The 12,666-nt window shown below is 43.1% G+C and overlaps 2 protein-coding genes across 3 annotated transcripts in view; one reads left to right on the top strand and one right to left on the bottom strand.

Moving 5' to 3' along the window:
- Positions 1 to 8,265, top strand: part of RIOX2 (ribosomal oxygenase 2) — a 28,777-nt gene extending 20,512 nt beyond the window's left edge. Inside the window, exons 5-9 of one of the 2 annotated variants that reach the window (XM_047722595.1) lie at positions 2,952 to 3,054; positions 3,484 to 3,655; positions 5,386 to 5,474; positions 6,760 to 6,846; positions 7,287 to 8,265. In XM_047722595.1, the coding sequence (XP_047578551.1) occupies positions 2,952 to 3,054; positions 3,484 to 3,655; positions 5,386 to 5,474; positions 6,760 to 6,846; positions 7,287 to 7,445 (610 nt within the window). In that variant the 3' untranslated portion in view covers positions 7,446 to 8,265. The remainder of the gene's footprint in view (positions 1 to 2,951; positions 3,055 to 3,483; positions 3,656 to 5,385; positions 5,475 to 6,759; positions 6,847 to 7,286) is intronic. The other variant, XM_047722587.1, reaches the window with a different exon arrangement.
- CRYBG3 (crystallin beta-gamma domain containing 3) overlaps positions 7,651 to 12,666 on the bottom strand; it is a 111,180-nt gene continuing 106,164 nt past the window's right edge. The window contains exons 20-22 of the mRNA XM_047722566.1: positions 11,513 to 11,671; positions 10,115 to 10,274; positions 7,651 to 9,357 (exon numbers count right to left, since the gene is read on the bottom strand). Coding sequence (XP_047578522.1) covers positions 9,269 to 9,357; positions 10,115 to 10,274; positions 11,513 to 11,671 — 408 coding nt within the window. The 3' untranslated portion in view covers positions 7,651 to 9,268. The remainder of the gene's footprint in view (positions 9,358 to 10,114; positions 10,275 to 11,512; positions 11,672 to 12,666) is intronic.

The raw sequence follows: 12,666 nt of genomic DNA, 5'->3' as shown, positions 1-12,666 counted from the left end.
CCTGAGCCTAATCGTATAGAACATTGGGAGTTGCCCCTTGAGGCTCCCAGAGTTCGGGAAGAAAGAACCACAGCTGCGGTGCTGTGTTAGTGAAGCCAGGCTGGGCTTGTGGCCTCTCTAACATTTTCTTATTACAGTTAAATATTTATAACATAGAATATGCCACTTTAACCATTTTTAACTGTACAATTTGGTGACATTAATTATATTCACACTGTTGTGCAACCATCACCACTGTTTCCAAAACATTTTCATCACCCCACACAGAAACTCTGTATCCACTGAAACCTCCAGATCTCTTTTAAGGGTTCCACTTTCTATAAAGTTCATGAAATTGAGTAGGAAAGGAAGTCTGGAACAGTGAGACCTAAAAGCACATGTGCTGAACACAGTTCTAATTAAAACCGTGTTCCATTTTGGTGAGTGCTGCCTCACAGGACCTGGGCAGCGGCAGCCTCCCTGTGAGCAGTTTCCTGCCAGCAGCCACCTTCCTAGCACCTACCAGTCGTCGCCGCCCTGCAGCGTGCAAGCACCAGACCCTGTGCAGTTGCTGGGAATGCGGCCTGGGAATGAAGGCACTTGGAAAGAACTTACTCTCTGGAAGTGGTGGTGGGAGGGGAGACGGACTGGGAAATAGTTAGCAGTGGGATAATTCCATCATGGGTGTGCAGAGGAGACTCCTGAGGAGCACAGGGAAGGCTTCAGAAATGACACCCAGGCTGAGTGAGTCTTAAAGGATGAGAAAGCAGAGGTGGGTCAGATGGTCAGGGTAGGAGAGGCATCCCAGTCCCAGTGGACAGCAGGTCCCCTCCTACCTTCAGAGCCATAACTTGCAAAACAAGTAAGCATGACTTCTTCCTCATCTGGCTTTTCTGGGTGACATGAACCCTTGTGTTTAAGAGGCTGACCAAAGCAACTAGCTGGAGCCTGGCCTATAGTTAGTGTAGTCGCTGCACACAAGTAGGCCAAAGCTTGTGTTATGCTTCCTTTATGAAAAATGCTCTTCTCACTGTCACCTTGCATAGCCAGGAACAGAAGGTCATCGCGGCAGGCTCAAGAAGAGCAGGAAAAATTGGGGGAGTGGGGTCGTAAGAACTGGAGAAGGGCCAGCCCCAGGGAGGCTGGAACCAGAAGTTCATAGTGGGTGTCAAGCAGCTCTGGGCCTTGGCAGCCAGTTTGGCCCTGTGGGTGTCTGTGTAGCTTCTGGTGTCCTACCGTTAATGTGACTAAGCTACTCCCCCATTCTGGGATTCTCTGTCTTTTGCATTCACTTAATGCCTCCAACTAGTTTTCTAGTCAGTGGCTTTTTGTGCACTTGTTTTCCTTCCTCATCTCCTATTTACTCATACCATTGACTCATCCATAAGCCGTCATCAGTTGCTTATCTGACCTCCCTTTATCTCCCTGAATCTAATAGCTTCTACTTCTGCTAAACTATTTTCCAATCCCAAGAGCAAAGATCTGGTGGGCTGCCCCTGGGTCCCACACGTGCCTTCTCTGGTCAGCAGGGGAGGTGGACAGGCACCGTAATTGAGGAGTCTCAGGTCAGACGCTTACCTGTGCCTTTATCAGCGGTGCTGGAGCTAGAATGGGACAAACTGGAACTCAAGAACCATTGCTCCCCAGAGATGTCCCTGTGCCGTGGGCCTGGTACCCCTGACAGCACTGGCACGGTGAGGATTGGGGCCTTTCCCTAAACCCTCTCAAGGGTCAGTTGCTGGGAGTGTCTGGGATCTGGGACAGCAGCAGGTTAATTTGACTGTTTTGCCAAAGTGAACCCCTCAAGAGATATTAATCTCAAATTTTGGCCCAAGATCCATTCTGACTCTAACAAGAGCACAGAGCTCAGTTTAACTGCAATGACCTCTCTTCATGAGCAACTGCCACACAATTTCACCTATGACCCTGCAAAAGAAGAGCTTCTTTTTGTGCTGGTAAAAGATCTCCAGGAGGCGGTTCATTCAGTCAGATGTGAGGCTGGGTGTAACATTAAGTTGCAAAGTGTGAGGACACCAAATGGTAGACATCTTAGGGAAAGTGTCACTGATGTGACTTTTGTCTTCTGACACTTTTTTGGAAGGAAGCATAAAAGTGTTGATTTTGCTTACTGAGTGAGAAGCAAAAGTCATACTGTGAATTCCCATTTTTGCACATAGCCAGCAATTTGAAATCTGGTGATACTGAGGGAAGATTTTAAACAGCTAGAAATATTTAAAGAGAGCAACCCCACAGAGTGTTTCTACAGTGGCACACATTTAGGAGTGCTCCAACTGTAAATGGCCCAGACAAATTCAGGTAATTGAACACTGATTCTCATCCCTAGATGTTATTTTTGGCCACTGGATTCTACCCTTCTAGCCCTGCTAGGGTTAACAAGTTGCATATTGACTGTTTTGAAATTAATTGATGTTGGATATTTCACTGAGGAAGAGTGCCCCTCTTTTATAAGGGAAAAAGGAAAATGTAATGTCTAACAGTTCAGATAATGTATAACAGTCCAGGGATTTTGCTGTTACCCTAAACCTATTTCTTTTGGAATTTTTTTAACATAAACTATTTTTTAGGTCCTGTGATTGTTAAAAATTTCCTACAGAGCTCCTCTCATAGACATTTTTGTGTTACAACTGAAAACATTAAAAATAAATTGGGCCCTTGAACTTCCTACTTACACCTGTATAGGTTATGTGGTATCTTTTAAGAGAAGTCGTGAATTAAAGCCTAGCTTCCCACCTTCTAACTTTCCACATGAGTGTCTGGGAAAGGGGATGGGGAGAAGCAGTGTGATTGATGAAGGCCTTCAAGTTTTTTTGTGCTGAGTAATGTCCAATTAATGGAACTCACTGTGCCTGGGGAGTCAGAATGTAGTTTGTAGCTTTGGGATTTACTAGTAATCAGTGTTTTATGTAGATTCCATGGGTGTTCACAGTTTTCTTTCTGGGTGCATGTTGCAGTTCGTGGGGAGATTTCCTTTTGGACACCATTTCAGGGCTTGTATTCGACACTGCCAAGGAAGATCTGGAGTTCCGGGCTGGCATACCCCGGCAGCTGCTCCTGGTAAGGAGTAAAGACTTGGGTTGGGGGTGGGCAGTGGCAGCCCGGGCCAGCAGAAGCTGTGGCCTGCCTCCTCTGGACTCCAGGATCCTTCTTCCCACTGGAGTCAAACTCATCTCCTCCTGCGCTGCCTGCATCGATGCGTGGTTTGCAGAGACCGCAGCGCTGCACGTTATGTGGGAGCTGAAGGGCTGAGACTGTTGTGTAGACTGTGCGGGGGCCCTAGAGGGCAGGGTGGGAACGCTGGCTGAGGGAGATGCTGAACCTGAGTCCCGTGACAGGGAGAGCAGTAGCTTCAGTCCAAGGCGTGAGACCTGCGTAGGAGCCCCACTGGCCATGCCGGCTGGTGATGCTCCACGGGCTGCCCTGGAGACCAGGACATGCGCGGGAAGCCCTGCCGGAGTTCAGGCCAGGACTCACTTCTCCTTCCAGCAGGTGGACGCCATGGCTGTTGCGAGGAGAAGGTTAAGTGGCTTTCTGAGGACCCTTGCCGACCGGCTGGAGGGCACCAAAGAGCTGCTTTCAGCTGACATGAAGAAGGATTTTGTTATGAACAGACTCCCCCCTTACCATATGGGAGACCCAGCGGAGCTTTCAACACCAGGTGCGTATTTCAAGGCTTTCCTGGATGGGCTCCTCTTTGGACAGGTGGAAAGTGATTAGCATTTTAGAATTAAGGTGGACCTAGATCTATCTTTAGCATGTTATGTTTGGATGAGATGTGCTGTTGCTTTAGGGATCGTGCATCTCACAAGTCTTTTTGTAAAGAACCTGCGTCCCAGCATGATGGGGAGAAAGAGTCCTGTGATTGTGGGTGAGAAATATGTGTATTTATGGGCACTCTGGTATTCACCATCTTCAGGAAGCTTTAAGAACTTTAACACTAAAATAATTCCAGCAAGATTATCTCAAGGATGGGTGAAATGTAAGAATGCCCAAGGTTGTCACTAACATTCCCAGAGTTCCAAGTGACTATTTTGTGACCAGTTTAGGCTCCAAATGACCTAACCCTTCTGGATAGGTGGTGATAGCAGGCCATCAGTACAACACTCCTGCAATGGGTCAGATGAATTTAGGACTTGTTACAACAGGGAAGACCACACACTGCTGGGAATTGTGGGGCATCTCAGTATAAGATTTTTGGAGGGATTTATATTTATAGCTTGAGTTAGGTGATTTTTCAGGAGGGTTGAGAAAGCAGGGCTTTGTTCTGGGATGGATGCCGTCAGAAAATAAGGAATCTGGGTCTTGTGTAGGCAGGAGGGATGAAATGAGGCTGAGGTGGCAGTAAGGGAGAAGATCAGCGGGACAGGGGCATTGGGTCATTTTTGAGGTTTGGACAGTATTCTTGCTTTCACTTGAGTTCTGACATGATGTTGGACTGGTCTTGCTTCTGCCTCGCCCTTTCAGAGTAGCCTTGTTAAATGTTGGTGTTCTGTGGAATGGTCTGTGTTCAGCAGAACACTGAGACAGGGTTGTGAGTGCCAGGCCAGCTCTCCTGCTGCTTTTCTCCTTCTCTGTAGAGTTGAGACAATTATTTTTACTAAGGTTTATAAAAGCTTCCTTTCTCATGGTTGAGACCCACTAAAATAAGACAATCTGTAAGGTCACCTTTAACATTGATTCCACTTTATAATTTTATAATAATTGATTCCACTTTATAATTTCTTCTTTTGGGGAAGTTTAGAATTTGTTTTTGCACCTGTTCAAAATAGATTTTTACCAATGTATGTATTTTAATCTTTAGTAAAACAGTTTTCTGAGCATCAGCTTATAGCACAGAATATCTTACCAGAACTCTTCCTTGTCTTAGCCGTTAGAGTCTGTAACGCTATGTTCCCTCAAGACTCCTTCTTCAACCAGATGACCCCGTAAGTCTGGTCTCTTTTTAGTGGGTAACTTTTGTATGAAGTTAAATCCAACTTGGAAAGGACTTTTTTTCTGTGAGCTTAATTAGGTGGCTTTCATAACACAATGCTTGACCTCCATGGATGGGGTAAGTTTCTAGGATTACACAACTAGTCCTTGGTGAGGTGGTGTGGTATGGACTCAGTTGTTGTACTGCTGGGTTTGACGCACAGAGCAAGCAGCAGACGGAGGCTGGAACTTGGGGAAGCCAGTGTTGGGTGCAGAAGGTACAGCTACTCTGCTTCTGTGGCCTGGTTTAGATCTGTAAGAATGAGCTCCGTAAGGTTGTAAACTGTACTTCAGTATCATAAATATGGGGTAAGCCAATACTAGAATTGGAGGGCACCCCACATTTGGATTCACTGCACACAAATTTGAGCCTGGGTTTTCTAGTGAAGACTGGCTTTCCTCCTCTGGGTCTTCTAGGTGGACAGTTGCCAAGGTTGGACAGCACAGTGAGATTGCAGTTCAAAGACCACACCATCCTCACAGTAGGGCCGGATCAGGATCAATCTGTGAGTATCCAGAGGGGAGGAGGTCTCCTCTCCTCCCAGGACATTTCCATCACAGACCTCAGGTTATCAAACTGACAGACAGCCCCTACCTTTTCAGACCCGCTGGGCAGCTGTCTGTCCTCCTAACGTAGTGCCCTGACTTTACATCACAGGGTACCCAGATCTCACTATGCCAAGGATGCCTGCCTATTGGGCATTGGTGGTGGGCCCGCATGCCCACAGATCCCTCCTTCATTTCCCTCATGCAGTGATGGATGCCTGGTCTCTGCCTTCTGGTTCAGGCCATACTGCACTTGCTCAGACAACTGCAGACCCTTCCTTGTTCACACACCTCCCTCACGCACTCTCCCATCCTGTACCTTGCCCAGTCTGTCATTATGTACGATTTTGTTGATGTTCTATCTTCTAGACATGGAGAAGAAAATTTATATCCATAACCTTGCCACCTAGCCCCATGGTTCCTAAAACTGGCATACTGATCCTAGACTCAACTGGAAAACTTTTAAAAATGATAAATTCCTGGGCTTCACTTGATCTGGGTTACAGCTTCTGTATTTATTACTAAAGCTCCCTGCACAATCCTAAGGACCTCAAGCTATGGCTTCACCTTTTTCTTCTTGGCCAGCCATCTTGGGAGGTACTCCATGAGTGACTGGAGGGGCTGAGAGGGGAGCTAGATGTGTGCATAACCAAACTGTCACAGCCATCAGGGTCACACCTGGACAGGACTGGTTTATAGTATATATAGAAAACCTCAAAACTCTCTTGTATTCTTAAAAAAAAAAGAAAAAAGTCCTAGTAACCCTTATCTGAGGTGACAAGGACTGAGGTTCTGGTCACTGTGTAAGATGGATGGACAGGAGTCTACAGTAATTGGAAGTTTTTATAGATCCCACAGCCGGTATTTCTCAAGAGGTAGCATTCACTCTGTGGTGTTCATAAATCGCCAGCTTATAACTAGGAATATCATATATGGATATAAAAAAAGTGCTGGCTGGATTAAATGAAACTTGAATGTTTCATTGATAAGCTGATATGTAAGTAGTTGCTTTTTCATTAAGCCACATTTCTGATGATGCTCTATGAGCTACACTGTTTCATCTTAAAAAAAGACGAGTGCCTATTTGCTATACACAAATAGAAATCTGAGGGATATAGTTTGTGTATATATATATTCTAACTTTGTGCCAAAAAGATTCTTGGTGTTGAATTTTGTTTTGGAGAACCCTCCTTGGTTTGACCTCCTCAATACTGTGTTGTTGATAACTCTTACCTTTTATTTAAGGATGAAACTCAGAAAAAGATGGTTTACATCTATCATTCCTTGAAGAATAGGAGAGAAACACACATGATGGGAAATGAGGAAACAGAGGTCTGTTCCAACCTAAAATGTCTTTCCTGTGATTTGGTGATGGCTGGGAAGAATGTGTTACCTTTAATTTATGGGGGATGTGCTTTCTTGTGACTGCAGCGTGGGCTTAATGTTTCACACAATTAACAGAGCCCTTGCACAGGGATGATTAAGTCAGACAGTTCTGTGATATACATACACATATACCAGCTTTAAAAGATACGAGCTGGGACCCGGTAGCCTGGTAGGAAATGTGTAATATAAATATGAAGCACTTCAAATGACTAATTTCTTAGGATATAAACTCAGAGACCTTTTGTGAAATCTAAGTTTTTATGTGGGAATTGGCAAATTCTATACATTATCTAGTTGTAAGGGTACCAAAAATACTGAGAACTGTACAAGTTTTTATGAAAATACCACTTTAATATTTTTCATCTGACTAGTTTATCGTTTTTCAGTCCCATGGACTTCGCTTCCCTTTATCACATATGGATGCACTGAAGCAAATTTGGGACCACTCAGCTATTTCTGTCAAGGACCTGAAACTTACCACCGATGAGGAAAAGGAAAACCTGGTGTTATCCCTCTGGACAGAATGCTTAATCCAGGTAGTCTAGTGCCTTCCCAGAATCCAGGGTGTACCGTCTCACAGATACACACATGTGCAAAGAAGAGCAATGATTGATGTGGTGCTTTGAGTCAGTCGACTGGGACTGACCTGGTCTTACAACAATTTTCCTCACCTGTGTTACTAATATCATGAGCCGTACCTGTTTCAGGGAGTTAGGCACACAGAAGAAAGGTGTCTCAGTAACAAAACCGTACTTTTGGCAAACTCATTTATTCCAGTGTGGTAGAAAAGGCACAACTCCAATAAATGTATCATTGAAAGTTAAAGGTCGTTACCTGGCTTTGTCGTTGTTCTTTGGAAGAAACAACTTCTTTAAAGAGCCTCATTGGCCCTATAAAAATCTTTTAAACAATTAACACAAAGAAAAATTTTAAATTGTTTTTTTTACAATGAAAATATACATACCTTTGTGTATACACAACCCCCTCCCCCCCCATTAAAATAAAGTTACCCTGATAACATAAGTTTCATTAAATACTGTCACACTAATGAAAGGACTCACATCTATGGGCATATGTGAATTTTATAGATGCTGCTTCAGAGATGACAAAGAGCCTGAGATTGAAGGAAAAACATTCAGTATTTACATGGAAAGACCAAGTCTCTATAAAAAATGCTCAAAATAGTGGGTCTTTGCATTTAAACAATTCACTGTTATTTTACATTCTAAAGTGCTCATAGGCTGATATTTAAAAATATCACTGGAGTATTTAATCTTTCTATATAAAAATAGAGCAGTTTTCTGCTTTTTGGTAAAAGTTTGGGACAAAGGGAACAGTTGTCTCAACTTAAGTATTTTTTCCCTCCTGAGTTGGTTTTAAACGTAAGAACTGTATAATTTTTAAAGGTGGTAATGATTACTTGATATCTTACCTGATTTTGCTTAAAAATGGAAATGAAAAACCGAATTTTCAGCCATTAAGTAAAATGGTATAGTCAAGGCTCAAATACTGCTTGGTTTTAATTTAAACATTTTGGAATTTCCCTTTACTACTTCAGGCAGACAAAGAATAATGTGACTAAACAACTCCTTGAGGGCAGGATGAGGCAAAATGTAGGGTGAGGTCCCAGCACCAGGACAGGTGACCACTGGTTAGTCTTGTCACCCGAAGGGTGTCTATTACTAAAGAGAGCAAGGATGGTCACAAGTTATTTGTGCTTTTTTAGTTTGGCCATAGAAAATATACCAGTATTCGAACCTTTTTCCTGAACAAAGCTGAGGTCCTTCCCTGGGGTCAGTTACAAGTACGAATACTTAACGGTGCTTCAGTTATAAAAGCCTCAGGAGAGAAGAACCTTTAAGGCTTATCTAATACAGCAGCTTAATAGGAAGCTTTATTAATAAATATGTTTTTAGGCATTGCTAAAAAAAAAATTCATCTTCTTGCAAAAGGATGACTTGACCTAAAGGAATCTGTTTCCCTGTGCTTATTAGCACTCACATACCGTCTCCTAGGATATTAATAGCTAATACAGGCTGACAGTCACCAGTGTCCTACAATGACAGTCAGGAATAGGACTTGTGTCTGGTGGATAGGTGAGAAAACACACACTTGAGGGAACATGCTCACCACACACTGGAGACCAAGCAGGACTAGAACCTTTCGCAGAAATCAGAACATGCTTTTCACAGGACACTACACAACTGGTAAGAATACTTGAGTGTTTCCATGGTTAAGAGCAATGGTCTTAGAAGCTGGAAGAAAACATCATTCTGCTTAGTAATGTAGGACCGTGAGGATAAGTAACTTCCTTTCTGAGGGATGTGAGGTTCCTTCTTTGCTCTTTCTAGAGATGGTACAGATTCTCTCATAATATTTCAATGTCCCATTTCTGTGTTTCTTCTCCCTCCAGGGGTTGATTTACAATTACATGAGTCTTGTCATAATAATTTCCTCCTAAAATGGGAATTCCAAAAGAAAAGATTATTTGATCACACAGATGCTCAACAGTATTCAGCCCACTGTGTGGTAGATTAAGACTTCATTTCCAAAGCAGCCTGAAGTGGGAAGCTGAGTTTAAATAAGCTTAGCTATGATTAACCTCAAATCAGACCATAGTATGATTCAAATTGAAAAACTAAGAGGTAAAACAATTAACTGCAAAAGCCGTGTGCCCAACAATGCAATGCTAGAGAGCAAAGTGCGTGGAGAGAGCAGAGCTCGGCCTGAATGTCAGGCACTGTTTCTGTTTCCACAAAGACAGTGGCTGTGACTAAGCCAATTAAAGCAACAGCCCAGACCTTGCTCAATTCCAAACCAAGTTTAAATGATACCTACCATCAATTTTAAGTGAGGGCTTTTAAGGACTACAGCAATTCATGGCAAAAAGAGATTTCTAAGAAATGAGACATTTTATGGCTGATGAAGCTTTAATTTTAGAATTGTTCTCAAAGATCATGTACCAAATGAGAATTTTACAACTGTCCTAATGTCCTAATGAACAAAACCTCAGATTTTGTCCTTAGGCTTTTCCTGCTTGATCCAAGTCACTGATTGTTTTGTTTGTTAAAATAGGGTATCTTTTTTCAAGAGTAAGTAGAAATGAATTAGTATTTCTTTTGTGCATCAGGATTTCTTTTACCCAGGAGGAGGAGTTTTGGAATTTAAAATTCTACCCAGGGGCACAAAATTTTGGGTTTCTTCAAAGGCCCACCTTTAACATCCAGGACAAGTTGATCGCTGAGATAGGAGCTGATGGTGCCGTTTCTGTTCAGCCTCCACTTTTGCCGGAACTGTCCGTGTTCGGTCCACAGAGCCACTTTAGCCCCAGGGGTGTCCCGGCCTCCAATCACATCGAGGCATGTGTCACTGGCCTAAAGGTTAGGAAGCAGATTGGTGATACTGTTTTAGCTCCAGTCAAGTGTGCCCAACAATGGGTCCCTTTACACGCTCTGATCTAAAAGAGAAGACTATCCAGCATAATTAGAATTTCACCAACTGCTTAAGTTGTCTTTAGGACTACAGGAAGGAGATGGTACAGACATAGACCCACGGAAGTAGAGGTGCATCTGGCAACAGATGGTAAATGAAGGTTTGCTGAATTACAATTAAATATTAAGTCTCTGTTAGCATAAATGTATCAGGTGGACCTTGGTGTCTTTTTTTTTTTTTTTTTTTTAAGCAGGCTCCACACCCAATGGGACTTGAACTCACAACCCTGAGTTCAAGACCTGAGCTGAAATCAAGAATCAGATGCTTAACTGACTGAGCCACGCAGGCATCCCTGAGTGTGGTTTTCTTATAAAAGCATTGGATGATGTGCCAGATAGCCATATAATACTTTGAAGTGCTTTTCATTTGTGTTGATGAGACAAAAGGAGAAAGTCCATTGGTGACATAATAAAACTGGTGTTCTCTTCCCCAGAACATCAGATGTAATGGAGGTGTCATGTAAACTTTATTTTCTAAGCTTTTTAGTAACTTCTATACTACTACTTCACTAGGTAGTGTGAAACAAAGTTTCAAGATGTTTAGAATCACAAACAGCTGACTTTATCTGGACCACAGAGAAAGGAATGTGTCACAAGAAAGAGCACAGTGGCCATTTGGATCCAGTTAGTTGTCACTGGTTTTAAAGCGTCATTTAGGCAGAGCCATAGTATGTGATAACCTTAGTTTTTACTTTGAAACAGAAATTGAATTTTCTAGATGAATTTTCTAACATTCTCAGTTAAAAGCTTTAGTAATATGGCAGGTTTTTTTTTTTTTTAATTTTATTTATTTATTTGACAGAGAGAGATGCAGCCAGAGAGGGAACACAAGCAGGGGGAGTGGGAGAGGGAGAGGCAGGCTTCCTGCCAGAGCAGGGAGCCTGATGTGAGCCTTGATCTCAGGACCCTGGAATCATGAACTGAGCTGAAGGCAGACGCTTAAAGACTGAGCCACCCAGGTACCCTTACATGGCAGTATTGATATAATCATGCAACAGAATGTTTCTAGGAAGTTGCATTATTTTATAATGCCATTTGATTAGGCAAGATTCTGGCTTCAAAAAAAAAAAAAAATTGAAAGCCAAAAGGTGGGATGCAGAGTCCGCGGGGTGCCTGCTTACCTTGGATTTAAAGAGTCCTCGGCAGTAGTGCCAGATCTGAGTTGTCTTCCCGCTGTAGGGAGAAACGCACACGGAGGTGGCCCTTGTGTCAGCAACATTGCCAGTGACTGTCAGATACTCATCCTGGGCCCGGTTCTTTATCCTGATGTACACTGCAGGCTAGGACAGGGGAGAAACAGCCTTTTAGAAGGACTTGTGAACCTGGAAATCAGGTTTCATAGAAGGCAAGCTTAGAGGCAAGGAGTAAGGGGATCTAGCTTACACACTTTCACTCCTCCCTTTAGCCAGTATGTGTGAACTGTTGTTTTTCTATTGATAGGCCTTAGACCACTGAACACGTAGGTTAAGTTGTACAATAATCTCTATTCTACTTTTCTGAAAAATGCCCTTCTGGAAGAGGAAAAGGTAATAGTTTCATCTACTGAATGCCACATGGCAAGGGGTGGTGCAGCATTTCGGACTTGCTGAGTTTCATTCAGGAACCACTGTGTCCTAGCTGTGCTGGGGGAGGGAGAGGACCCCGAGCAGGAAGGCAAGGTACAGCCCACCTTCAAGGCTCTCACAACAGCCTAGCCAATGCTGCAGTAATCACACATACCATTTGAGCTATGGTTAAGTGCCAAATGCCTGCTCTGGGAGGTCTTGAAAAACCCAGGTGAAGCTGAGGGCCTGAGAAGCTGTGGTAATGTCTCTTTGCCTTTATACTTTGTGGACCTTTACACTAATTCAAGGGAAGAGCCCATGCATGTTTAATCACTATGTAGGTATTCAAAAGTTGGGTAACAAAGAACTTTATCCCCTGGGCCTGGAATATATACCCAAAGTTTTCCAATAAAATATTAAATCTAGGACTTGCCTCTAAGGATAATAGTTAATATTTATTGAGAGCTTAGTGTATGTCAAGCAGTGTGCTAAATGCTTTCTGGGCCATTGTATTATCTAAGTTAATAACCAGAAGATCCCTTTAAGAATTCCAATTATCATTCCCGGGTTTCAGCACCCCAACACACACACACACACACACACACACACACTCCAATTACGATCCGAATTTTACAAAGTTACCACAGATGTGGAGAAGCTGGGTCAGCCTGCACCAAAACCATCCCTCTTAAGCAGGATGCTCTAAATAAAGTTTGCTGAAATATACTAGT

The sequence above is a fragment of the Lutra lutra genome, chromosome 1 (assembly GCF_902655055.1).
Source record: "Lutra lutra chromosome 1, mLutLut1.2, whole genome shotgun sequence".
Lineage (NCBI taxonomy): Eukaryota > Metazoa > Chordata > Mammalia > Carnivora > Mustelidae > Lutra > Lutra lutra.
This window is presented reverse-complemented; position numbering and strand designations above follow the sequence as displayed.